General features: G+C 34.3%; 1 protein-coding gene across 1 annotated transcript in view; it reads right to left on the bottom strand.

The window, feature by feature from the left end:
- Window positions 1-26,147, bottom strand: part of LOC131846391 (hemicentin-2-like) — a 179,869-nt gene that overhangs the window by 23,192 nt on the left and 130,530 nt on the right. Inside the window, exons 4-5 of the mRNA XM_059195668.1 lie at window positions 13,723-13,931; window positions 12,723-12,833 (exon numbers count right to left, since the gene is read on the bottom strand). Of these exons, the coding sequence (XP_059051651.1) occupies window positions 12,723-12,833; window positions 13,723-13,931 (320 nt within the window). The remainder of the gene's footprint in view (window positions 1-12,722; window positions 12,834-13,722; window positions 13,932-26,147) is intronic.

Here is a 26,147-nt window from a genome sequence, read left to right as displayed (position 1 = left end):
ATCAACTAGGCAAGTACCTTAATTTTTACACAATTCTCTAAAGAGGTTTAAATAAAATAATTAATATAATAATCTCAGGACAATTCACAAAGCGCCATCTAGAACCAAGTTAAGCTAGCAAAGTTTTGTAAATATATACATCATTACACAGTATAAAACAAAGTCGCTCTCGCTGTCTGTCGGTCCCTATGTATCGGATTTTGGACCGTTTTTTTTTTAATAGATAGAGTGATTCAAGAGGATGATTTATATATATATATAATATATTTACGTGCGAAGCCGGGGCGAGTAGCTTGTAATATATATAGATAATAGCCAGACAGATACAAACAATCATACTCATGAATACAAATGTTTGCACCGTGCGAGGAATCGAACCCGCGACCATCGAAAGTAAAGCGGTGTGTGATACCGCTAAACCACAGAGGCTGTCAAATAAAATTATTTTTAACATAACACACTTATTATCTCAAACTATATTGGTCAAAATTAAAGATTTGAATATATACAACTGAATCGTCTATACGTAGTTTTACTCGTATATAGCATTTAAAACGGTAGGAAATACGATTTGTGAAAATGGAAAATACAAAAAAAACCCAGCAGGCGATCTCCGTTCGTGGAGTTTTCAGATCTGTATAGAAATACCTGTTAGGCAGCGCGGATTCTTTTTCAATTAATTGATTTGCAATTTTCAATTTCAATCTTGACAATGTCTGCCTATTTCATTTAGATCGTGTCTTCAGATTTGTAGATAGATTAATTATTTTTTAACCAAATACAGACACATAGGGTCTTTCACATTATTATGGATAAAGTTCAGTAATCCGTTCAGTGGTTTTTGCGTGAAAGAGTAACAAACATAGAGTAATAAACTATAAATATTTAATATAATAATTTTAATAATATAATATAATAATTTCAGGACAATTCACACAGCGCCATCTAGACCCAAGTTAAGCTAGATAAAGCTTGTGTCATGGGTCTAGAACCCATACAACTGATACAAATACATAGATTTTTTTTTCGCAAATACATACATATTATACATAGAAAAGATCCAGACACATTCAATCGTATTCATGAATACAAATTTGTGCCGTGCGAGGAATCGAACCCGCGACCATCGGAAGGAAGGCGGTGTGTTAAACCGTTAGACAACCGAGGCCGTTAAAAATAGTGTACGAGTTCCTCATATCCGCAATAGGCATTTATGTTACTAAGACTGATTTAATCTTATTGTGTATTTAATATTTGATCCTAATAAATAAGTGCAAGTTGGCAGTTTTTATTCACACGTTTCGACTTAAAAATGTAAAGTTACAACGATTATTTAATAGAGCAACTGTTCTTCTTGTAATGAGACACCATTCCGAATGAGCGGTAGATTAAAAACAACTATGACTATTCAAAAGTGCTTAAATTAAGTTTATTTAAATAAAGGATTTTCTATTCTATTCTGTTTTCATTTGGTGCCGGTTAAAAATAGCTTTGTAAATAGAGATACTTATAGATTACAAAGAATTAATGCTAATTGTTCCATGAAAATATCAGTCTCGTCTTATTTTGAAGGAAAGATTAACCTTTGAAAAATTAGACAAACAGCTATTTTAATGATAATTAGGCCAAGATGATTCTGAGTAACGCCAGATTTTCTACGTAATAGGTTTATATTATTTTGTTTAATTCCGCTGCACTTAGCATGTGTGAGACCACAAATATTCAGTGCGGAAACATGACTACAGTTACGACCTTCTCTAATGGTGATCAAATTCTGCCTTAGAAACTTGAAACTTATTTTTTAGGCTGTTGATTAAATATAAATATGACATGTGATAAATGGTACTATAGACGGCTCGTTTTAGGAAAGGAAAAAACTAACATAAAATTTGAACAGAATAAAATAGTTTATTGCAAAATTTCTAAATATATAATGAAACATGAAAATACGACATTCTCTCTTTTCAAAAAATGACATAGAAAAAAGAATTGTTCATAAAACCTCAATAGGTACATATTTAGTCTACTGGTTGGTCATTAGTCTATTTCCCATTAGAATAACATAAAACAAAACAAAATTCGCTCTCTCGCTTAAAATATTAGTATTGGTCAAATATAAATATGAAACCGTCATGGTATTCTAACAATATTTTACTTTAGATTTATGTAAAGATTCGAATTTCGAAATTTAAATAGCTATATTTTACTTTTTATTTAATTCCTTTTTCTTTTTCATTATTGGTCAGTTATGAATATAAAAGCTTCATGGTCTTCTAACAATATTTTACTTTGTATTACGTAAAGATTCGAAATTCGAAATTTAAATGGCTATATTTTACTTTTATTTAATTCCTTTTTCTTTTTCATTATTGGTCAGTTATGAATATAAAAGCTTCATGGTCTTCTAACAATATTTTACTTTGTATTTATATAAAGATTCGAAATTCGAAATTTAAATGGCTATATTTTACTTTTATTTAATTCCTTTTATCTTTTAAATATTCGAAATTCAAATAATATTAATTACATAAGTTTGATACCAGAATCTGTCGTGTTAAGAATACGTTATTTTGTAAAATTAATAAAACACTAGTGAACAAGAAAATGGTATTATTTTTTGGGTCTGTTCCGATTCAAGTATTTAGAATGGTAGTACAACTTATTTGCACTTCCTTAGTACCAAGAGGTAACAACACAGTGAATAACATTACTTATTTCTTTGGAATATTTCCAAGTTAATGAAGTTCTTATTTTTCAAGTTGAACTCGAGTTTTGGGCTTACACTTTGCAGTCGAATGACTTTCAGATGTTTGTACAAGTTAAGACTCGTAGCCAGTGACAAAGAACAAACTGTTTTCTGTTTTTATGTTGGTCTAAATTTCTACCTAATATACGTTGTGATGACCTCGGTGGTTTAGCGGTTTGGCACACCAACTTATTTTTTATAGTTGCGGGTTCGATACTTTGCGGATGTCGATAATTGTATATATAATATTCTCGTGTCACAATGTTAGTTACCATACTCCTCCGAAACGGGTATACCGATTTTTATGAAACAACATCCAGTAGGTCTGAGAATCGGCTACTATCTATTTTTCATACCTCTAAGTAATAAGGGTTGTGGCCCCTAACATATTTTTTTATTATTTGGCATTAAAATACCTCTAAGTATGTATATATAAGGGTTTTCCCCCTCTAACATTTTTTTTTATTATTTGGATATTTTTTTATAATTATAAATTATAAAAAAATATATAAATAATATGGCATTACAAAATAGATACAACCCAAAATTTTTCACACTTCTATCAACCTCTGTATTTTAATAGCAATTTTAATTTATATGGCAATAAACGTTTGCTGTGTCAGCTAGTATAGCTTACAAATTAGAATAATTTCATTCCATTCATTGTTAACCGCGAAATGCAATTAAAAGAAAACATCTCAAGTAGGTCGGCGTGAAAAACTAAATGAGCTGGCCCATTTACGGCTAACTTCCTTATTTGAGAAGTGACAGCGCAAAGTGAGTTTTAGTTAACGAGTCATCCGTTTAACTTAGTGAGACAAAAGCGGCGAACGCAACTCTTTAATGGGGTAAAGTGATATACAGGATTATGTGGCGACTTCCTCACATATATTCTCATTTAGGCCGCTTTGTCGTGCTACGGGCAATTTTTCAAGGAGATATTTTCAAGGCGGGCCGCGAGGTCTAACGGGTTTGTGAAAGATTTAATATTTTTTAGACTAATATAGTGTAAATTATACAGTATTTAACTCCAAAATATATAAGTCAATTATAAAACAATTAAAATAGTTGAAAGAAAAACAAGAAATTATATTCACATATATTCTCATTTGGGCCGCTTTGTCGTGTTACGGGCAATTTTTCAAGGAGATATTATAAGTTACAAGGCGGGCCGCGATATCTAGAGGGTTTGTGAAAGATTTAATATTTTTTAGACTAATATAGTGTAAGTAATACAGTGTATAACTTCAAAATATATAAGTAAATTAAAGAACAATTAAATAAGTTGAAAGAAAACAAGAAACTATATGTACTGTACATATATTCTCATTTGGGCCGATTTGTCGTGCCACGTGCAATTTTTCAAGGCGGGCCGCGAGGTCTAACAGGTTTGTGAAAGATTCAATATTTTTTAGACTAATATAGTGTCAATAATACAGTATTTAACTCCAAAATATATAAGTCAATTAAAAAACAATTAAAATAGGCGAAAGAAAGACAAGAAACTATATGTACATATATCCTCATTTGGGCCGCTTTGTCGTGCCACGGGTAATTTTTCAAGGAGATATTTTGAAGGCGGGCCGCGAGATATAGCGTCTTTGTGAAACTATTTAAGACTAATATAATATAGGTAACTGGAAAATATATAAGTCAATTAAAAAACAATTGAAGTAGTTGAAAGAATAACAAGAAATTATATTCACATATCACATTTGGGCTACTTTATCGTGCCACGTGCAATTTTTCAAAGAAATAATTATTGGGCGGATCGCGAGATCGGTTAGTGAAATTATTAATATATTTAAGACTAATATAACATATAACTGCACAATATATAAGTCAATTTAAAAATAATTAAAATAGTTGAAAGAAAGACAAGAAATTATATTCACATATATTCTCATTTGGGCCGCTTTGTCGAGCCACGAGCAATATTTCAAGTAACATAATTTTTTTATTTTTAAAAATAATTAAAATAATTGGGCGTGGGTTCTAGCGGATTTGAAAAACTTTTTTTTGGGCGTGGGTTATTCATATCAACCTTTGAGATTATAGTAACTTAAAGTAAAAATATAGTATCACATCTTACCGTATTAATTTCCTTAATAATAGCTGATTTACGCAATTTTTCTGTCGGTGATTCTGGTAAAAAGCATCCTATATTTATTTAGAACATTAGAACATGATCTGTTATATGTGTAGTAACTTTCATTGAAATTCAGCCCCTAGTTATACAGGATTATGTGGCGAGTTCCTCAGATATATTCTCATTTGGCCCACTTTGTCGTGCCACGGGCAATTTTTCAAGGAGATATTTTTTGGGTAGGGCGTGACATCTAGCGGGTTTTAAAACTTTTATTATTTCAACCTTGTATAATCATGTTGCTGTATTAATTTCCTTTATAACAGCTGATTTTTGCAATTTTTCTGTCGGGGATTCTGGTGAAAGGCATCCTATAATAATAATAATAATAATCTCAGGACAAATCACACAGCGCCATCTAGACCCAAGTTAAGCTAGCTTAAGCTTGTGTTATGGGTACTAGATAACTGATACATATACATTTTTTTTTTGTAAATACATACATATTATACATAGAAAACACCCAGACCGATACAAACAATCATAGTCATGAATACAAATGTTTGTGCTGTGCGAGGAATCGAACTCGCGACCATTGGTTGTAAAGCGGTGTGCTGGACTGCTGACCACCGAGGTCGTCGTCCTATATTTATTTATCTATCTGTGTAGCAAATTTTATTGACCCATTTAGTAGTTATTTCGTAAAAGAACAACAAATATCCATTCAATTGTCGCCAATTTTTATATTTATTATTACCTATATTTCTGTATAAGATAAAAAGAAATTAACTTCAATATGTATGCCATGTACATTATAGGAAGATAATAATCTTATATGAAATGTAAATAATTCCAATCTTCTGTCACTTAAACCATACCCTATAAGGAAAAGACACATTGTTGTTCACCTGAATTCCTTACTTAATTTTGACTGTTTTCAATTATACAAATGCGAGAGACGCCGTCATTGAAGCGTTAGTACTTAATTCGATAAGTGAAGTCAATCCGATTACTCTTTTATATATATATATTTTATATTTCCTTTCATTGGATATCAAAGGAAACAAATTTCGAGTGTATTTCGTCCCAATAAATGTGTACATATTTTTATTCAATAATGGAATTCATTTCCGGTATTGTCGTGAGGACGATGACCCGTACCTGGACAGGCTTTCCGGTTTCATTCCCGGCCAGGATTTATTTATTTGTTACTAGGCATTACCTGCTATTAATATAAATGCGATAATGTATTGTCTGTCTGTTTGTTGCCTTTTCACGACAAAACGGATCTGATGAAATTTAACGGGAAGATGGTATTTCGGAAACGGACATTTTGTATATAGCATACTGGACAAACGAGCTTGCGGCTCACCTGATGGTAAGTAATTACCGCCACCTAAGAGAACCCGCAACACTATGAATATTGCAAGTACGTTGCCGGGAAATAAGGTTTTTCTTGAAGGTTTCTATATTAAAAGTTTCTTTTCGTATCGGTTCTGTTATATAAACTAAATATGTTTTATCTAAAAGACATCAACCGAAGCCGCGAGTAATATTTATTATAATAAAATGTCTGTTTGGCAATTTGTTACATTTTTACAACTAAATGGCTGAACCCAACTTAAAGAAATTTAATATGATGATTGATTCATTCAAGAATACAGATAATATCTTGGACGCGGACATAAGCTATTAGTATTATAAAATATGAAAGCGTTTATTTGATTGTTTGTTACATTTTTACGACAAAATTGCTGAACAGAACTTAACGAAATTTAATATTACGATAGATTCAATCAATAAAACAGACATGGGCTATGTTTTATCTAAAAATTCGAAGATGCGAATACAAAAACTTTCTATTAGGTATTATCACAAAAGAATACTCATAAACGGCCTACAAGGGCCGCTACTGTACAACACCAGCAACTTCTTAAATAACACAAAAGAATGTAATGAAACAGAAATACTGACTGTTTGTACTACCATTTATCTTTTAAGTTACACAATTTATAAACTCCAGCGGAAACACAAATCATAAGAGTTCCGCTCCTCCCCCAAATTAGACCAAGGGCCGAACTGTAGAAAGTTACAAGAAAAATGCTCCCTCGCGCTTGTAGAGGAAACGTCATTTGTAACACTAATAGTTCGTGTATTTTCCGATTTCGCTCCGCGCAAAACGGAGTGCGTTCTTTGTCCGCCTGTCCGCTTGACGGATGTAATAACCGCGGAATGTTTTGTTAGTTTTATATTTGCGGGCACCCCGTCTCCTGGAGTATAATGGGAGTAAGTTATATGAACTTTCTAGTTTAGGTTTCTGTTTGCTTGACCTCAATGTTTTCTCCATTAGCAAGATTGAAAGTTGGCGTCTCTTAAAAAAATTGTTCTATCCATCATGAGTCCAAATTCTGTACAACGTAACTGAAGCGGAGGGGATTTTAATAACGGAAATTGGCGACTCAATTGCTAGAAATATACCAAGTCAGGGCGACCTCCACGCGGTCTAGCCTGGATAACAACGAGATTAATTCCAGTACTTTTCGCCTGACCTTCCTACCTTCACGCATCCGATCATTCTCCACTAGTATGCCGCCAGCGTACACCTAGCACAGACAGCGTGCACCATTCAATGGAAAATAATAATGAAATAGAAATAATCTTTATTCAAATAAACTTAATATAAGCACTTATGAATTTTACCGGTTAATTTTTAAATTTGGAATTATATAATGTTTTCATTCCAAATTCAAAAAAGAACCGATGATTTGTGGACCGAACTGGGATGAATGGAATTGGTTCACATTAATAACACTCCCTACCTCTGTTAGTTACAATTAGAATTTGTTTTATATTAGAGTAAAATTTACAAAAATGTATATTTTTTGTGTGTCGGTCAAAGAACTTACGACATAGTAACCACCAGGTAACGACGCTTCCAAGGATATTTCATTCAACTTCATATATCTATTGTTTATTCAAAATCCATCCCAAGAATACGGGGAACGTGACAAAAATTCCGTTGAATGAAAAACCGTGTATCCCGCAAAACTGAATTTCGCTTACAACATTAGTAAGTAGATATTGAAAACCGGCGCTCAACACCTGAATCGGGAAATATTCGTGTAATTTGACAATACAAAAATCAGCTCTGTCAATTCGAAAAAATCCTCGCCGCTTCTACAATACCTACCGTATTGTATTTTTTCGCTTGGATGCTTCGCGTGAAAAAAGTCCGCAGCGCCCGTGCTCGAGAAAATAAAACGGCGTAACACCCTACGTGACTTTGTGTCGCGAAAATCGGCGATCTGATTATTTTTAGCCGACAAAAAGAAAAAAGAGTGTTGTGGAAGCTGTGATGTGAGAGGATGTTGTATGAATTGTATATTCGATTATCATCATTAAAAACCCGACTAAATTACTACGAGACTTTTCATTCATTTTTATACCACTTAGGTGGCAAACAAGCATACGGTCCATCTGATGGTAAACGGTTACCGTAGCCTATGGACGCCTGAAACACCAGGGGTGTCACATACGCGTTGCCGACCCTTAAGAAACCTTAATATACCCTTCTTGAAAAACCCCATGCTGTAGTCTCTCGAGAAAACCTCGGCAGGTAGTTCATTCCACAATCTAAGTGTACGCGGGAGGAAGCTCCTCTGAAACCGCACTGTCCGAGACCACTTAGGTTCCAGCGTGTGGGAATGAATTCCCTGTCGACGGCGAGAGGTGCGATGGTAAAAGGTAGCCGTAGGCATCATTCATCATATATTCGGTAGAACACACAAAGCGATGCGAAGTCTCGCCTCAAGCTAAGTGGTTCGATACCGTTAGAGAGATTGGGATCATCGACAATTCTCATAGCACGTCTCTGAACCGAGTCAAAAGGACCGAGCTGGTATCCAGGTGCTCCTGCCCAAAGATGAGAGCAGTACTCCATGTGCGGCCGAACTTGCGACTTATACAATAGAAGTCTCTGGTTCGCAGTACCGCCTCGGTCTATTCAGCACACCGAGCTTTTTGGACGCCAGCTTGACCTTTTCTTCGAGGTGACTACGGAACTCAACTGTGCTAGAGATGTCGACACCGAGAATCCCAATGCTCTTAGAGATGGTTATGGACATGTTCTGGAATTGCGGAGCCACAGCAAAAGGGGTTTCATTCATAATTTAAGGGCTGTGCTCTTGACGGTGGAGTTCCCGCCACGAGACTATCCGTTCAATAATATATGTTGAATACTGTTATTATATTGCCTTGGCTGGGGTCCTCACTCATATTGAATAAACACTTCTCTAAAACATCCCTGAAATTGCCAAACTTAAGTCTGTGCTCAACAAAAATCTGCAGATTTTGTCAAGGTGAGGGGGAAACGCCACTACCCATCCTATGTGGTTGTAGTCTACTTATGTATCAACGAAATATGTCCTTTAGAATGTTTATACTCTATCCTGAAGAGATACAAACCATCGCTCCTAAGAATATTCTTCAATTCTTGTCCCTCACGGGTAGGTAGCAGACTTTGAAAATGGGCGAACACGATTGTTTTATACAGGTCTTAGCACCAAACAATAGCCCAAAACCCGCATTAATATAAAAAAATTAATGCCTATTTATTACGACTATATTATGATACTGAACACATATATTGACATATTTACCTGTATAATTTTTTTTATTTATGTAATTGGAATGGCAAACATGCTGACGACTCACCTGATGGTAAACGGTAACCGTCGTCTATGTTTAACAAGAGCACTACGGATATCACGTTATCATCATAATTTTGACAATTAATTTTAACATTGCATTTAGCAATGTTTCAATATTTTATTCTATAATCCAGTATCCAGTTTCTAAAAATCTTTGATACAAAAATAATGGCGAAATATGTAGACTATATAGTTAATAGAAACATTCTTTTAATATATGTATATACCATATTTCAATCAAATAAACACATTTCTGTTCACGTGACACCTGCTATACCATGCGTTGTCATTCTAGAGGAAAGATCTCATTACTTTACCTGTAATTCCATTAACTTTACTGAAGAAACTGGTACGTTTCTCGTAGCTGATAACATGAAATCAACAGAGGTACAAAACAAAACCGCGGGCGACGCTACACATATAGTAACAAATAAGGGACGATCAGAAAAGTGTAATCCTCGTGACAAGTATGAAATATGCGAGACATACAATATCCTGGAATTCAGTTAAACTTCACAAAGGAGTCGCAATATATCATAGAATTATTTATTAAACGCTCGCCTTACTGTGCCTTCTTGACTATACACTGCGATTATAGAAATACTAGCTGACCCGCGCATACTTCGTCTGCATCTTTATATTCCGGCTAATTCATATAATATCGTTTTAAATTATAGCCTCTGATGTATAAGCTACATTACTGTAAAGTTTCATCATTATCCGTTCAGTAGTTTTTGCGTGAAACAAACACCACAAACATCCACTCATACTTACAAACTTTCGCGTTTATAATATTAGTAAGATGGTAAATATTTTCGAGAGATTTATTTATTTTAGGAAGATTAACGGTGTAATTTTACATGTTACTTGTTATATCAAATTTTCCTATGCCAATTAATAATCTTCCCCAATAGTATTACTAGATTTAATTTTACAATATCCAATTTTAACAAATCGAAGTAATCACGTGACAGTGTTTCAGTTGTAGTTATACAGTACAAGTAAATATACTAACATACCCACAAGTAGCGATGTATCCACAGAACTCACAAATAAAGTACGGCTCTGTACCGTTAAAGAATTGGTTACATATGAGTTTCCTAACTAAGGCAGTGCTGGAACAAAACAGGTCAATATCATGTGGTACTTGGTTAAAGGATTTACATGCTCGTAAAACGAAAGTGTTCTCTCTGTGTCTGGTCCTGACTGTAGGGACATTTAATATGGCTCTTTATCTAAGTCTTAGGGTATTAGTCCTTAAGTTTATTTTTGATAGCAGGTCCGAGCAAGCTTCTTCCGTTCGCAATATTCATAAGATAACAGATATCGTTAATATTGCGTCTCATTTTGCATTCATTCATTTTTCAGATTCTCATATTTTCAGCATCGCAATGCTCGAATTCATCTCCACATGATGGAATCTGAGTGTACTCGGATAGTACGGTTTTAAGAGAAGATTCCTCCCGCGTACACTTAGATTGTATAATGAACTATCTGCCGAGGTTTTTTCTAAAGAATTTTATGAATTTTCTAAATATTTTCTTTAAAGAATACAGCATATGGTTTTAAAAGAAAGTAAGGTTTCTGAAGGGTCGGTAATGCGCACGTGACAGCCATGGTGTTTCAGGCATCCATAGGCATCCATAGGTAACTATTTACCAACAGATGGTATGCTTGAAAAAAAATTCACACTAACTCACTACAACTCACACAGCGTTATCTAGCAGAACTGGTACTATGATTATTTAACAACTGACAGAAATATTATAATATATTTTTTTGTATATATGTACCTACACATACAAATGTTTGCATCTTGAGAGGAATCAAATCAACCACAGGAAGTACTAATATGTGCTATTCCGCTAGACCACCTATTTACCATACATTTAGAGTCATCTAATTCTAAATTAGACTTACAAAATTATTCAATATTACATCATCTTAGAAAGTAATTTACAAAGAATAATAAAAAAAGTTCAAAACAAAAATAAAATAAAGGAAAAGTATGTGAGTAGACTGTGTATGTGAGCCTGCGTTTGTGTGTGTTTGTATATATGTGTGTATGTGGATGTCGGTGTGTGCGTGAACATAAGGAAGTTTGTGAGTGTGTGCTTTTAATACTTAACTAAACTTATAATCTTCAACTACAGTCAAAATCAGCTCTATGTCATCGTAGGTCAAAATATGATTACATAGGATATTTTATATATGTATATATATTCTTTATTGCACTTTTAAATACAGTTCTAAACTTAACATATACAGAGTGAGCAAAGGTGGACTTATCTCTAAGAGAGATCTCTACCAGTCAACCCAACAATGTGGCATAAATAGTGCGATTTCAACCTTTTCTTAAAACAACCAATTGATGGACTTTCCTGTATCTGTACTGGTAGCTTGTTCCATAACCGAGCAGCGCGAAATGAAAAGGAATTTCCTAAGAATTGAGACTTGCCAAGTGGAAGTTTTAACATTTTGGAGTGGTTTTGGCAAAGACGTCTCGGTCTAGTAGGAGGGCAAGAATTGAAAGCGGGATTTAAGGTAAGCAGGAGCATTGGGATTATTAAGGATGTATATAGCAGGGTCAGGATGTGCATATTATGTCGAAGGCGGATTTGGAGCCACTTTAAACGAGCTATTTTGACTATAATTCACCTGGGTTTTCCCACAGGATCTAACTAGTAAACAATGAAATTGAAATTCTCATCACATTGGGAGATATTGGTTAGTAAATGTATTAAACAACTATCTAAATTCGTAAATTTGTTTTTTTTATTTATTTTATTTTTCTCTCGTTTCTCTTTACCTTATATTGTTCTTTTTATTCTCTGTGGTGTAAATGTCAGATTGTTTGGTATGTATTCATATAGTTGTGTACGTATTGTGTATGAGTATGTATTTGTATATCATATTATATAATCCTTCTTTGTTTATATATTTTTATATTTATGTATTATTGTAAATGTAATAGTATAAATATTATTATATAATTTTTTATGCCTTGATTTTTTTTTTTTTTTGTTATGATTATTCTTGCACCGCCATTAATTTTTCTCTGTACCGCCTATGGTTGACTGGTCGAAAATACCGCATGGTGTTAAGTCCGCCAAATGTACTGTTACTTTTGTACTGTGTGCATTAAAGTTATATAAATAAAATAAAAATAAAATAAACTCACCTCCCCTCAGTTCGCAGAGTAGCGTGAAGTTGCCGCCTTCTTCTAAAGGCCCCACCACACCAGCAACGTCTCGTCCTGCTTCGTCGTACAATAGCAGCTGATGTGGCGGCACTAAATGAAATAATATTAAAAAAATAAGTAGGTAAGTAACTACTTTTTCATGTGTGGGTGATGTTTTTATATTGGTTTTTAAGTTTTTTTTTAATAATCAAGAAATAAATAATAGCTTTCTACAGTCGTCTGCCTCCTCGTACAATAGCAACTGATGTGGGGGAACTAAATGAAATAGTATTCAATAAATAGGTAGGTAAGTAACCACTTTTTTACGAGTGGGTAATTTTTTTTTTTATTTATTTAAAGTTTTATTTTAAATAAATAAAAAAAAATAGCATTCTACACTCTTTCTCTATATAAACTATAAGTTTTATATTATAGGCATATTTACAAACAATCACTAAAATAATCATTATAATCACCAATCAATACGGCACATCGAGGCAGCGTACGCAAGATACTGGCAAAGTTGCCTTTTTGAATGGCCATACTTACCCTCTGGGCAAAGTAGCTATCAGTTCGCGGGTCACAAGTAACCTCAATAAGCCACGCTGAAGTACTTGTCAAAAACAATTTAGTTTAACTATCAGTGTGCAAAATCCATCCCCGCAATTTTCGTAAAAATGAGTACAAAGTTTTTGCTTTAGGTATGAATAATAATCTCAGGACAATTCACACAACGCCATCTAGTCCCAAGTTAAGCTACCTAAAGCTTGTATTATGGGTACTAGATAACTGATAATACGTAGATATATATTTATTTTATAAATACATACATATTATATATAGAAAACACCTAGAACTTATATTATAAAATACGTATGGACTTTCTACAAAACGAAACATTACCGCGTTTTAATTTTGTTACGGCACCATCTATTGGCGTTGCATGCAAACAATAATATTCTATTGGTTACTATCTATTTAAACTCTGTCAGATACTTACCTACAACGTTGAGTCGTATCTGAAAGTTTCTAGTTGGTGAATTCTTGAAGTCAACTCTGCATCTGTAGATGCCTTCGTCATCCAGCTGTACGGCATCCACCGTGAGGGACGAAGGTCGGGACATGGTGACGAAATATGCTCGTCTGCCGAATGCCAGCGGATCCGACCAGTGGAGGGCTTTGTTGAAGCTGCGGCCGCGTACGTCGAAACTGTTGACAAAGATAGAATAGAATAGAATAGAATTTCATTGACTCTTCTTGATATAACAATATAATATAACAATTACAAATTAAATAAAAACAATAATGTGTCGTTTGTATTTACTGAGATATTGCCTCTTGGTAATATGTAAATGCAAATATTCTATATTTCTATCCTTTTTGACGGCCTCGGTAGTCTAGCGGTTTACAGTTACTAGCACACTGCTTTACTTCACGATGATCGTAGGTTCGATTCCTCGTACTATGCAATCATTTGTATTCATGAATATGATTGTTTGTATCAGTATTATATATATAGTATTTTCTATTTACAAGAAAATATCTATTTAATTCTTTATACCAGTTGTCTAGTACCATAACATAAACTCAGGTTAGCTTATGACTAGATGGCGCTGTGTGAATTGTCCAAGATTATTATTTTAATCAATTGTTATTACAATGACAATATACTGACTGATGATGTAATAAATATGTCTTTTGTTATATTGTTTGTGCTTCTTCTTTACTGTACGTTGCAAATAAAGTATATTCTATCTATCTATCTATCTATAAGCTATTAAGTGAGTGAATTCTATATATCTGATGGGTGTAGTATGCGATAACTTTGCCATTAGTCATGTATCTACCCTGCCAACATGATGAAGATGTTAAGGCGATTTTCCGCAACACCGCACAGCAATTAAGGGTAGGTATGATTAAATAGCTCGCTGTAATGTAGTTCTATGTGTGCATTGCACTTCAGTCTTGGGAGATTGGTTTGGATGTAATAGTATATGAAAATAGCGGTTAAGAACTCCAGAGACGCTTTGTTCGGATATGCGTGAATTGTAAATATTACTCATATATATAATAAATAAAATATAATATATAAAAAATAGATAGATCGTTTATTACTACTTTCAGCATATATGTATCAAAATAATATATAATTGTATGCTTGATTGCCACCATAGTAGTATAAAAAAAAATCTCAGGACAATTCACGCAGCGCCATCTAGACCCAAGTTAAGCTAGCTAAAGCTTGTGTTATAGGTACAAGATAACAGATACATATACATAGATTTTTTTTTTGTAAATACAAACATATTATATTATACATAGAAAACACCCAGACCAATACACACTCATACTCATGAATACAAATGTTTGTGCCGTGCGAGGAATGGAACCCGCGACTATCGGTCGTAAAGCGGTGTGCTAGACCGCTAGACCACCGAGGTTGTCAATACATATACATTAACTGTCTGATAAAAGATTTTTTCTAAAATACAAATAGCTTAAGTTAATCCTTATTACATCAGCTACCTGCCAAAAAAAGTTTCGACAAAATCGGTCCAGTCACTTCAGAGATTAGCCGGAACAAACAGATAGACATACAGACAGACAAAAATTGTAAAAAATGTTAATTTGGTGTATGTACCGTATTTATATTCATATACATGTAGTAAAAACGGTTAATTCAATATTACAAACAGACACTCCAATTTTATTTATATGTATTGATTTAACGCGGTGAAACCGCGGGCACAGCTAGTATTTATATATTTGTAAACAGAGCCTGCTCTTTCTTAATTGGACGAATGCGGACGAGGCTGCAGCCACAATAAATAATACAATAGAATTACATTAAAAACACAAAAAGAAAGCTGTACCCCGGGAGCGTTGTGTGTATAAAAGAAGATTTTTAAAAATTCCTTATCTGCAAAGCGGAATCCTTCACATTTGTCAAACGAAACGGGGATAAAGCTGGCACACACGATTGCTTGCGTTAACAATCCGATAAAGGTTCTCTCACACTGGCGCAATATTTAATTCCTGTTTCTCTTTATGATAATATGAATGTGGATGGATGTAAAGGGAGGACGCCCTAAGAAAAGATGGATGGATTGTGTGAAAGATGATATGAATAAAAGAACATTATGTTCAGATATGACGACCGATAGAGAGCAGTGGAAGAGAATGACATACTGCGCCGACCCCAAATAATGGGATAAAGGCAAGGCAATGATGATGTTTCTCTTTATGATCCTAGTTTACAAATTGTTTCATATAATTCGACGTTTACATTAATATATATTAAGAAATTTAAAACCTATATCGTAGATTAAAAAAATGTAATTAACACGATGGATAATAATCAAAAATAAATATATGTCATTATGTTACATCTTCATTGGGACTGGCATTCTCATACGATAAAAGTCCCTAAATAAATCTAAGATTAAAAAAATTACAACTTATATTCTTTTCTATTATTATCTAGCGTGAATAATTTTCTAATAATTAGTTATAATAGAAGTATTTTATTTCTACTCAACGTTCTATAAAAGATCTTTCACGTTGTGTTCGCGCATTAAAAATCAGACGAAACCTTTAACGCGGGAAAAATACAAACACCAAAGTTTTTCTTTAAGACTAATAAAATAATTAATTTGGAATACCCACACATTCCTAACTATCGAATTAGACAGATTTTATAACAATAGTATCTAATTATGCATCCAAGTGTGGTGTGTCAAGAATGGATAAGATAAAGAATGAATACATTAGAGGAAGTATGAAAGTGGCGCCGGTGTCAGAGAGGTTGAAGAGTAATCGTCTATCATGGTATGGACATGTAATGCGTAGGAACGAGGATAATATTTTAAGAAAGGTGTTACAAATGAATGTGGATGGTTATAAGGACAGAGGAAGGCCGAAAAAGAGATGGATGGACTGTGTGAAAGATGATATGGTAAGAAAGGAAGTAAATAACGCGATGACTGCGAATAGGGATGAATGGAAGCGAAAAACATATTACGCCGACCCCAAATAAATGGGATAAGGAAGAAGCAGATGATGAGCATCTAAGTATGCAAATAAATAAATAAATAATTTGTACAGTTAGCCGTTACTGGTCATTCGACCGCAGTTTAAACCATTCAATATCCGTCGAGCCCTGCGTTGGTCGCGGCTCGTTAGCGCCGTAACTGTAAATAGGCTATGCGACACACCCGATTTGCTATAATCCTCTAAATCTGCTTACGGATATAATGCGGGCGGATCAATAGCGGAGTTTATACGGCCACGGAATAGATTAAAGATCCCTTATGACAAGGCTCTAAAATGAGGGGCAATATGGAGTAGTGATGGGGAAATTAGTGCTGATTTTTCAGAGTGATTGCTGGCCCTATTTTGCCCCATCACGATTATTCCAATATTGCCCTGATTTTAGTATAGTGTTAAGCCCATTTAACCTACTTATAGTTATAATGTGGGCGGATCAATAGCGGAGTTTATACGGCCACGGAATAGATTAAAGATCCCTTATGACAAGGCTCTAAAATGAGGGGCAATATGGAGTAGTGATGGGGAAATTAGTGCTGATTTTTCAGAGTGATTGCTGGCCCTATTTTGCCCCCATCAGGATTGTTCCAATATTGCCCCTGATTTTAGTATAGTGTTAAGCCCATTTAACCTACTTATAGTTATAATGTGGGCGGATCAATAGCGGAGTTTATACGGCCACGGAATAGATTAAAGATCCCTTAGGACAAGGCACTAAAATGAGCGTCAATATGGAGTAGTGATGGGGAAATTAGTGACGATTTTTCAGAGTGATTGCTGGCCCTATCTTGCCCCCATCACGATTGTTCCAATATTGCCCCTGATTTTAGTATAGTGTTAAGCCCATTTAACCTACTTATTGTTATAATGCGCGCGGATCAATAGCGGATTTTATACGGCCACGGAATAGATTAAAGATTCCTTAGAACAAGGCACTAAAATGAGGGGCAATATGGAGTAGTGATGGGAAAATTAGTGCTGATTTTTCAGAGTGATTGCCGGCCCTATTTTTCCCCTACCACAACTGTTCCAATATTGCCCCTGATTTTAGTATAGTGTTAAGCCTATTTAACCTACTTATTATAATGCGGGCGGATCAATAGTGCAGTTTATACGGACACGGTATAGAGTAAAGATTCCTTAGAACACGGCACTAAAATAAAGGGCAATATGGAGTAGTGATGGGGAAATTAGTGCCAATTTTTTAGTGATTGCTGGCCCTATTTTGCCCCCACCACAATTGTTCTAATATTGCTTCTAATTTTAGTATAGTGTTTAGCCAATTTAAGCTACTTATAGCCACGGAATAGATTAAGGATTGTTAAAACAGGGTACTAAAATAAGGAGAAGTGATGGGGATATTAGGGCCGATTTTTCAGAGTGATATTTCTCCTGATTTTAATATAGTGTTTAGCTCATTTAAACACTTATAATGGGGGCAGATCAGCATCAGTAGCAGAATATTGCTCCTGGTTTTAGTGTTGGGTGTATACCATATTTCATGATTTCATGATGATCGGTTCAGTAGTTTTTGCGTGAAATGCGTAACAAACATCCCTACTTTCACATTTATAATATTAGTAAAGATAAGGATTAAGATTAAGACAACACACAATCTATGTAATTAAACAATGAACTGATAAGTCCTCGTTTGATCGGTCGTTCGTCGGTCGAGCGCCCGGTAAAGTCGAGGATTCTGGTACAGTCTCTACAACGTTAGGTAACCAAAATCTAACTTTGCTTTAAACTTTAAACTTTAGGGAAATCCGGTTGGTCTCAGTCTTCAAGTATATATATTTAAAATTTAAAACATTATATACATTGACTAATATTATATGTGTTAAGGTTGAATAGCGCTAGTCTATGCCTGTAAGGTTGAATAGCGCTAGTATATGACTAGAGTGGTTACTAGGGCTACCCTCCTTGTTTATTGTCACTCTAAAAAAAAAAAAAAACTGATAAAGTGTGTGTCATGTATGCGTTACAATATTTGGTAAGCCACTCTAGTTATATTAATATGCACAATAAATATATATCTTTATATATAAAAATTACGTGTCACGTTGTTTGTCCGCGATGGACTCCTAAATTTGATTTGCACATTGTGTGCAATTTGATTTAACTTGAAAGATAGCTTACATCTCAATTTATAGTTGCAATATTAATTTATTCAAGAACCTTAGCCAGAGCGTGTGGCCGGGTCTGCTAGTAATATAAATATAATAATAAATAGTGATATATTTTCCACTGTGTCTTCTGTTCTGTTCGCAACACAGCCTTGTCTCTTCCTTTACTTTCTTGGATATATAGTTATACTTGATAATTAAAAAAAAGACCCAAGTAAGTAGAACTTGTGTTATATGTGTTAAGCTAGCTATTTACCTCTCCTAACTGATAGGAGTAATATATACTGTTCCGAGGTGGATATGAATAATCTGACTCCAATTTTAAAAGACATATATTTTAAAAAGTAACAATATATGTCGTTTAAAGTGGCTCCCAATCCGCCTTCGACATAATATGCACATCCTGACCATGCTCTATAACATCCTTAATAATCCCAATGCTCCTGCTTACCTTAAATCCCGCTTTCAATTCTTGCCCCCTCCTACTAGACCGAGACGTCTTTGCCAAAACCACTCCAAAATGTTAAAACTTCCACTTGGCAAGTCTCAATTCTTAGGAAATTCCTTTTCATTTCGCGCTGTTCGGTTATGGAACAAACTACCAGTACAGATACAGGAAAGTCCATCAATTGGTTGTTTTAAGAAATGGTTGAAATCGCACTATTTATCGACCTTAGTATGATTAGTTTCGTCATGTATTTTATTATTTGTATTTTGTGTAATATATGTAGATATCTATAGTAATTGTATATGTATGTATATATATATAACTTTTATTAATGTTTATTTTATTTATTATTGTATATAATATTATAATTATAATATAATTACAATTTATTTAATTTGTTGAATTTTAAATGTTTTATTTTTCTCAACTTTTGGACATTTCAACATAATATTGTTAATTGCACAGGTGTTACCTACTCACTACTAGCTATGCCACATTGTTGGGTTGACTGGTAGAGATCTCTCTTAGAGATAAGTCCACCTTTGCTCACTTTGTATATGTTAAGTTTAGAACTGTATTTAAAAGTGCAATAAAGAATATATATAATATACATTTTATGCGCACGTCATACGTAGTGGACGTTGTAAAGAGTACAGGCGCGTCAACCTCAACCGGGTCGGGCCGACAGCGAGCCGATTGCTAGTGTTGTGCGCCGACATATATATAATATAGAAAACACCCAGATCAGTTTTTTTTTCGGATTACTCTAATGCTGTTGACCACAGCTGGCCTTTACAGCTTCACCGGACGTTAGGGGGCGAGTGCAAATGGCACTCCAAACCCGCGGAAGGACTTATGGAGCGGCTGAAGGCCAACTCCTGCCTGACGGATACGACTTTAGTCTAAGGGCTAGTCACTAGGGGTTCGAACCTCGGCTCGGGCCATTGTAATATCGATCCTCGTGAATTGGACGGGGGATCGATCGGAGGGGCCCAGATCAGTACAAACAATCATATTCATGACTACATGAATGTTACTATACCGTAGATGACTATTGATATATTGGAATTACCCTTAAATAAATTCAAAACATCTCTTAAATCATATTTACTGAGCAAGGCCTATTACTCACTAAATGACTACTTGAATGACGAGCGTGCATGGCAATAGTTTTCATGTTCGGGATTTTCATTTAATATTAGACATAGACACCTATATAAATACCTATGCATTGTAAATAAACTGGGTTTTTTAAAAAAAGTATATCAATTGAGTTTCTTGCCAGTTCTTCTCAATTGGATCTATATACCGAACTGGACGGTAGGGAAAAAAAAATTATAATGTAAAAACTTGACGTTCATAAACGGCTAAAATGTCCTATATGAATAAATGATTTTTGAATTTGAATTTGAATATATATATTGCACTATGTTAGCCGACATAACGATATTTACTGCAAAAGTTGCTGTTATGTTCCAGCCAAATAATTACTGTATATGTTACTATTACGTCACCCTACAAAATTTATATAGTTTTGGATGAATAAATAAATAAATAAAAATTTGCATCGTGCGAGCAATTGAACCCACAACTATTGGAAGTACGGCAGTGTACTAAACCACCAACCGCTAAACCACCGTGGCTAACAGATGTAATGCGGGCGGATCAATAGCGGAGTTTATACGGTTCCAAATAGATTAAAGATCTCTTAGACCGTTCATATCCTACTGCTGGGTACGGGTCTCCTCATTGTGTGAATCTCGAGGAGGTGCGTGGATGCAATCGTTGAAAACAATTATAAAAGATCAAAGTTGTTAATTCTAATTATATATTTTTTCTAGCTGCTAACTTTATTTTTCTAAAATAAAATATTTTTTTAAAAACAAAACTAGCCTAAGTTACTCTTTATTCATTATCAGTTACCTGTCAAAAAAAGCCCCATCAAAATCGGTCCTGCAATTTCAAAGCCGGAACAAACAGACAGACAGACAGATAGACAAAATTTGTAAAAAAAAATATTTTGGTGTACGTACGTACGTACGTATTCATATGCAAATGTAAAAAAAGGTTATTTAATACAATATTACAAACAGACACTCCAATTTTATTTATATGTATAGAATATGTATAGATAATATATTTTAGTTATAACCAGCGATGTAACAAATATGGAAGAAGAGAAACAGAAGACAATTGATATCTTGAGAACGCAGCGTTTTCTATTTGAAAATTATAAGTAAACTAGCTGTTATCCGCGGCTTCGGTTGCGTTAATTTATCCCCTTAGGGGTGGCATTTATCAAAATCCTTTCATAGGGGAAACCTACATAGTAGTATATTTATGTATGCAAAGTCTCGACCCGATCGGTTTAAAATTGACAAAATTTCGTACAAACTTTCATCCCCTATTTTATCCTCTTGGGGGTAGAATAAATCATAATCCTTTCTTAGCGGATGCCTACGTCATAACATCTACCTGCATGGCAAATTTCAGCAGAATCCATCCAGTGGTTTGGGCTGTGCGTTGATAGATCTCTATGTCAGTCAGTCACCTTTAAGTTATATATATTTAGATAAAGGTGTTTACCTCTCGCGACATTTCGATTAGATTGCACTAACCATAGTCTCGAGCTATATATATGTATATTAAACATGAATGTTTAAAAATCTTAACGGTTTGTCAGATGGATTTTCAATCTACAACTCCTGTTTAAAAAAAACATAACATTTTTACTTTAACAATAATAATAACCCTGGGCAATTCATACAGAGCCATTTAATCCTAAGCTAAGCAGAACCTTCGTTATTGATACTGAAACAACTATTTCTAAATACCTAATATACATAGAAAATACCCAAACCATAGAATTATGTTCATGAATACAAATAGGAATCGAATCAGCGACTATCGGCAATAAGGCTTATCCGCTAGACCACTGAGGCCGTCACAACTACGACAATCGTAAATTCATATACGACTTCATATAGTCACAAATATTGAAGCTTACTAAAAAAAAATTTAACACTTTGGTCTAGCGGTTTGCATGCCGCTTTATTTCCGCGGCAAGCAGTAACAAACTATCATACTTCTGAATATAAATATTTGTACCGTGCGAGGAATCGAACTGGCGACCACCAGTAAGGCAGTGTACACTACGAGGTATAATTGTTAATTGGCTATGCCTCGCGCGAACCCATTGTCACTCGTTCCAGGAATTCCTTTCCAAATTCCAGTTTTGCAGTGAGTTAGTGGATTTCGCTTTTATACTCGTCATATCGGTAGAATCATGTCATATTCAAAATATTTTGTGCCTTTTCACAAAATAAATTTATTGGAGACTTGCTGACCCCGTGAACTCCGTTCCGCGAAACCGCTTCAAAATTAAATATGTCAAAGGTTTTTTTTTTTGAAGAAAAAAAAATAAAAAAGAGAAGAAAAAATGAATTTTGGAAGTTTTAGTTGTCCTCCGCTGGTCGCGGGTTGGATTCCTCGCACGGCACAAACATTTGTATTCATAAGTATTATTGTTTCTATCTGTCTGAGTGTTTTTTATGTATGTTAAGTATGGATTTACAAAAAATATATATCTACGTATTTCTATCAGTTATCTAATATCCATAACACAAGCTCTGTTTACCATGAGACTAGATGGCGTTGTATTAATTGTCCAGGATTATTTATTTATTAATTCTTCATTAGTTCTTGTGATGAGAGTTTCCGAACGAGCGGTAAAAAAAAATTGTTATGTCTATTCAAAAGTGCTTAAATTAAGTTTATTTGAATAAATGATTTTCAATTCTATTCTATTATTTATAGGTTTTTCCGTCGCAGAAGAGTTCGGCGGCTACTTCATTACAGATACTAGTATGTATTTGACACACACCCATATATATATACGCTTTTGTTTTTTGTTAAAGTGTGCGAAAATGAGAAAAAATTAATATTGTTTTTCTTTCATCATCTCGAAATCATTCCGAACTGATGGTGGATTTGACATAAGAGTCTGTAATAGACTGTAGGTCTATGCATCTGAATAAAGATATTTTGAATTAAATTTTGAATTTGAATATAGAATTACTCAATGTCAAACAGCCTTAAATAAAATTAATTACGGTTGAATTTTGAATGAGCATCCACTTTGTATAAACAGTATCTAGTTTTTGTGGCCCATAATTTGATATTTCATAAGATACAATATTACGTTAGGTATTGTTACATCTAAGTATCTCCTTGAATTATAGCAACGGAATGTTGGAAACACACATAAAACGTAATCACCTATTTCTCATGTCGGGATTATCTGAGAACCGACATTAAAGTATGAAATATTGTTTAATATTAGAATTAAATTTCATAACTTTACATTGTACATAAAAATTGCAGTTTCTTCCATAAATAAGAAATACTGGCTGACGAGACAGTGCTAGCGTTATTTAGGGGTTCTCTATAGATTATCACATGTTAAGGGTACAAGGGGGTCGCCAAAGTGTTACATTTTTTTATGTATATGTATTATATACACGTGACGTTCTCTTTTCAAATTTAATATTTTACTTCCATACAACCCTTCATCTACCCTTTCAACCCCTTCCAACTCTTTTTCTTTATTTGTATTCTATAAGTAGCCTAAAAATAAGTTTTCAACTTCTAGCTTTAAAAATGATGATGCTTCCATACAACCCCTCATTTCCCCTTTCAACCCCCTTACAACCCTTTTTTCACATTAAAAACCTATGGTCCTTTCTTAGGGTCTAGACTATCTGTGCACTAAATTTTATTTAAATCAGTATAGTAGTTTTGTTGTGAAACTGAGGCAGACAAATAGACAGACAGTTACTTTCGTATTTATAACATTAGTAAGGATAAGGCTGTCTACGATCACAAACAATGATGTTAAGAAATGATAATTAATTAATAATTGATCAATAATGACGATGCTTCCATACAACCCTTCATTTCTTCTTTCAACCCCCTACAACCCTTTTTTCGCATTACTAAACTTATGTCCTTTCTCAGGGTCTAGACTATCTGTGTGCCAAATTTTATTTAAATCAGTTTAGTAGTTTTAGCGTGAAACTGAGGCAGACGGAGAGACAGACAGATACTTTCACATTTAGAATATTAGTAAGGATAAGGCTGTCTACGATCACAAACAATGATGTTAATAAATGATAATTGATCAATAATGACGATGCTTCCATACAACCCTTCATCTCTTCTTTCAACCCCCTACAACCCTTTTTTCGCATTACTAAACTTTCTCAGGGTCTAGACTATCTGTGTGCCAAATTTTATTTAAATCAGTTTAGTAGTTTTATCGTGAAACTGAGGCAGACGAAGAGACAGACAGATACTTTCACATTTAGAATATTAGTAAGGAAAAGGCTGTTTACGATCCCAAACAATGATGTTAATAAATGATAATTGATTAATAATTGATGTTTTAAGTTTCGATCGGAATATAACGCAACAAATCATTAATTAAACATCAAACAGGTTCGACGAGAGGCTTGGCATGTATCGGAAAACCGATCGGTTCACGCTTCGTTAAGTGCGGGGTAACAAACCGAAAGAGGCTCACGGAATTGTACGGTTCACGTCTGTTATATTATGGTAATTCGGTTAAAAAGTTGGCTTATTCAATCTAGGGTTAAGTAGACCGTAGTAGAGTTTAAGTTAGTGGATAACCCGTCGCCTGTCCCGGTGGAGTTCCCGTAAACCCTTTTTTAGTGGTCACCTACGTCACATGAAGTTTATGAAAGTTTCTATCACATTTTCAAGTCCCCGCTCCGTGGGTGGATGGAATTTTTCCTTTATTGTATTGATTATTCAGTATATGGATTGAATTATTATCCTAAGTATATCATATACTCGTGTAATGTAAGTAATAAACAGTAATAAATAATCCTGCACATACAGCACCATCTAGAGCCACAGCAAGCAGAGCTTATATTATGGGTTCTAGACAACTGATATAAATAATTAGATATTTTTTGTAAATACATACATAACAAAAATACCTATATACTAGTTGTATAGTACCCATAACTAAAGCTCTGAGCTTGCTCTAGCTTGAGCTAGATGTCGCTGCGTGAATTGTCCTGTAACATTATTACTGTCTATTAAAGTTTTATTACTTCTTTAATAGTATAAAAGAACGTCCCTGTTTATTACGAAAAATGAGGACACTAAACTTACTAACCTCACCCAACAACAGTGTTTTATATTAATTTATGTGCTTCTTTACTAGGTTAAATAAAGTTGATATTCCTTTTAAAAGAAGTTGATAGAAACTGAACCGAGTAACAATCTAAGCCGGTTATAATGTGCTACGAGTGCTACGCGCTGTATTACAGTCTTACGCTACAATGCTACAGAGCTACGGAGCTACGGCGTAGATGGTTACGACATTATGAAGTTTTAAACGAAATTATATGCGCTACGTTCAAAAGCGAAATACAATATGATTATTTGTATAATAGTATGTTATATATAGATAGATGTATTCAATTTGACAGGTTTGTGGCCTTGTTAATTGTAATAACGAGTAACTCAGAAAAACGCAGCGCCCTCTAGTCACAAGCTAGCAGAGATTATGTTTTGGGTACGTGCGAGGAATCGAACCTGTTTTCTTAAAAAAACATCGTTTTTTATATGCCAAACCAACTAACGCATGACGGTCCACCTGATTGATGGTAAGTTGTAACCGTTGCTAAATATATATATATATATTTAGAGCGCACGGAAATCAAGTTATTAGCTGCTCTTATATGATCTTTCACGTTCGAATCTGTTTTCGTGGAA

Source organism: Achroia grisella, unplaced genomic scaffold (genome assembly GCF_030625045.1).
Source record: "Achroia grisella isolate CSIRO2021 unplaced genomic scaffold, CSIRO_AGI_Agris_v1 utg511, whole genome shotgun sequence".
In the NCBI taxonomy this organism is placed as follows: domain Eukaryota; kingdom Metazoa; phylum Arthropoda; class Insecta; order Lepidoptera; family Pyralidae; genus Achroia; species Achroia grisella.
The sequence above is the reverse complement of the archived record's forward strand: the minus strand, read 5'-3'. Positions and strand labels throughout refer to the sequence as shown.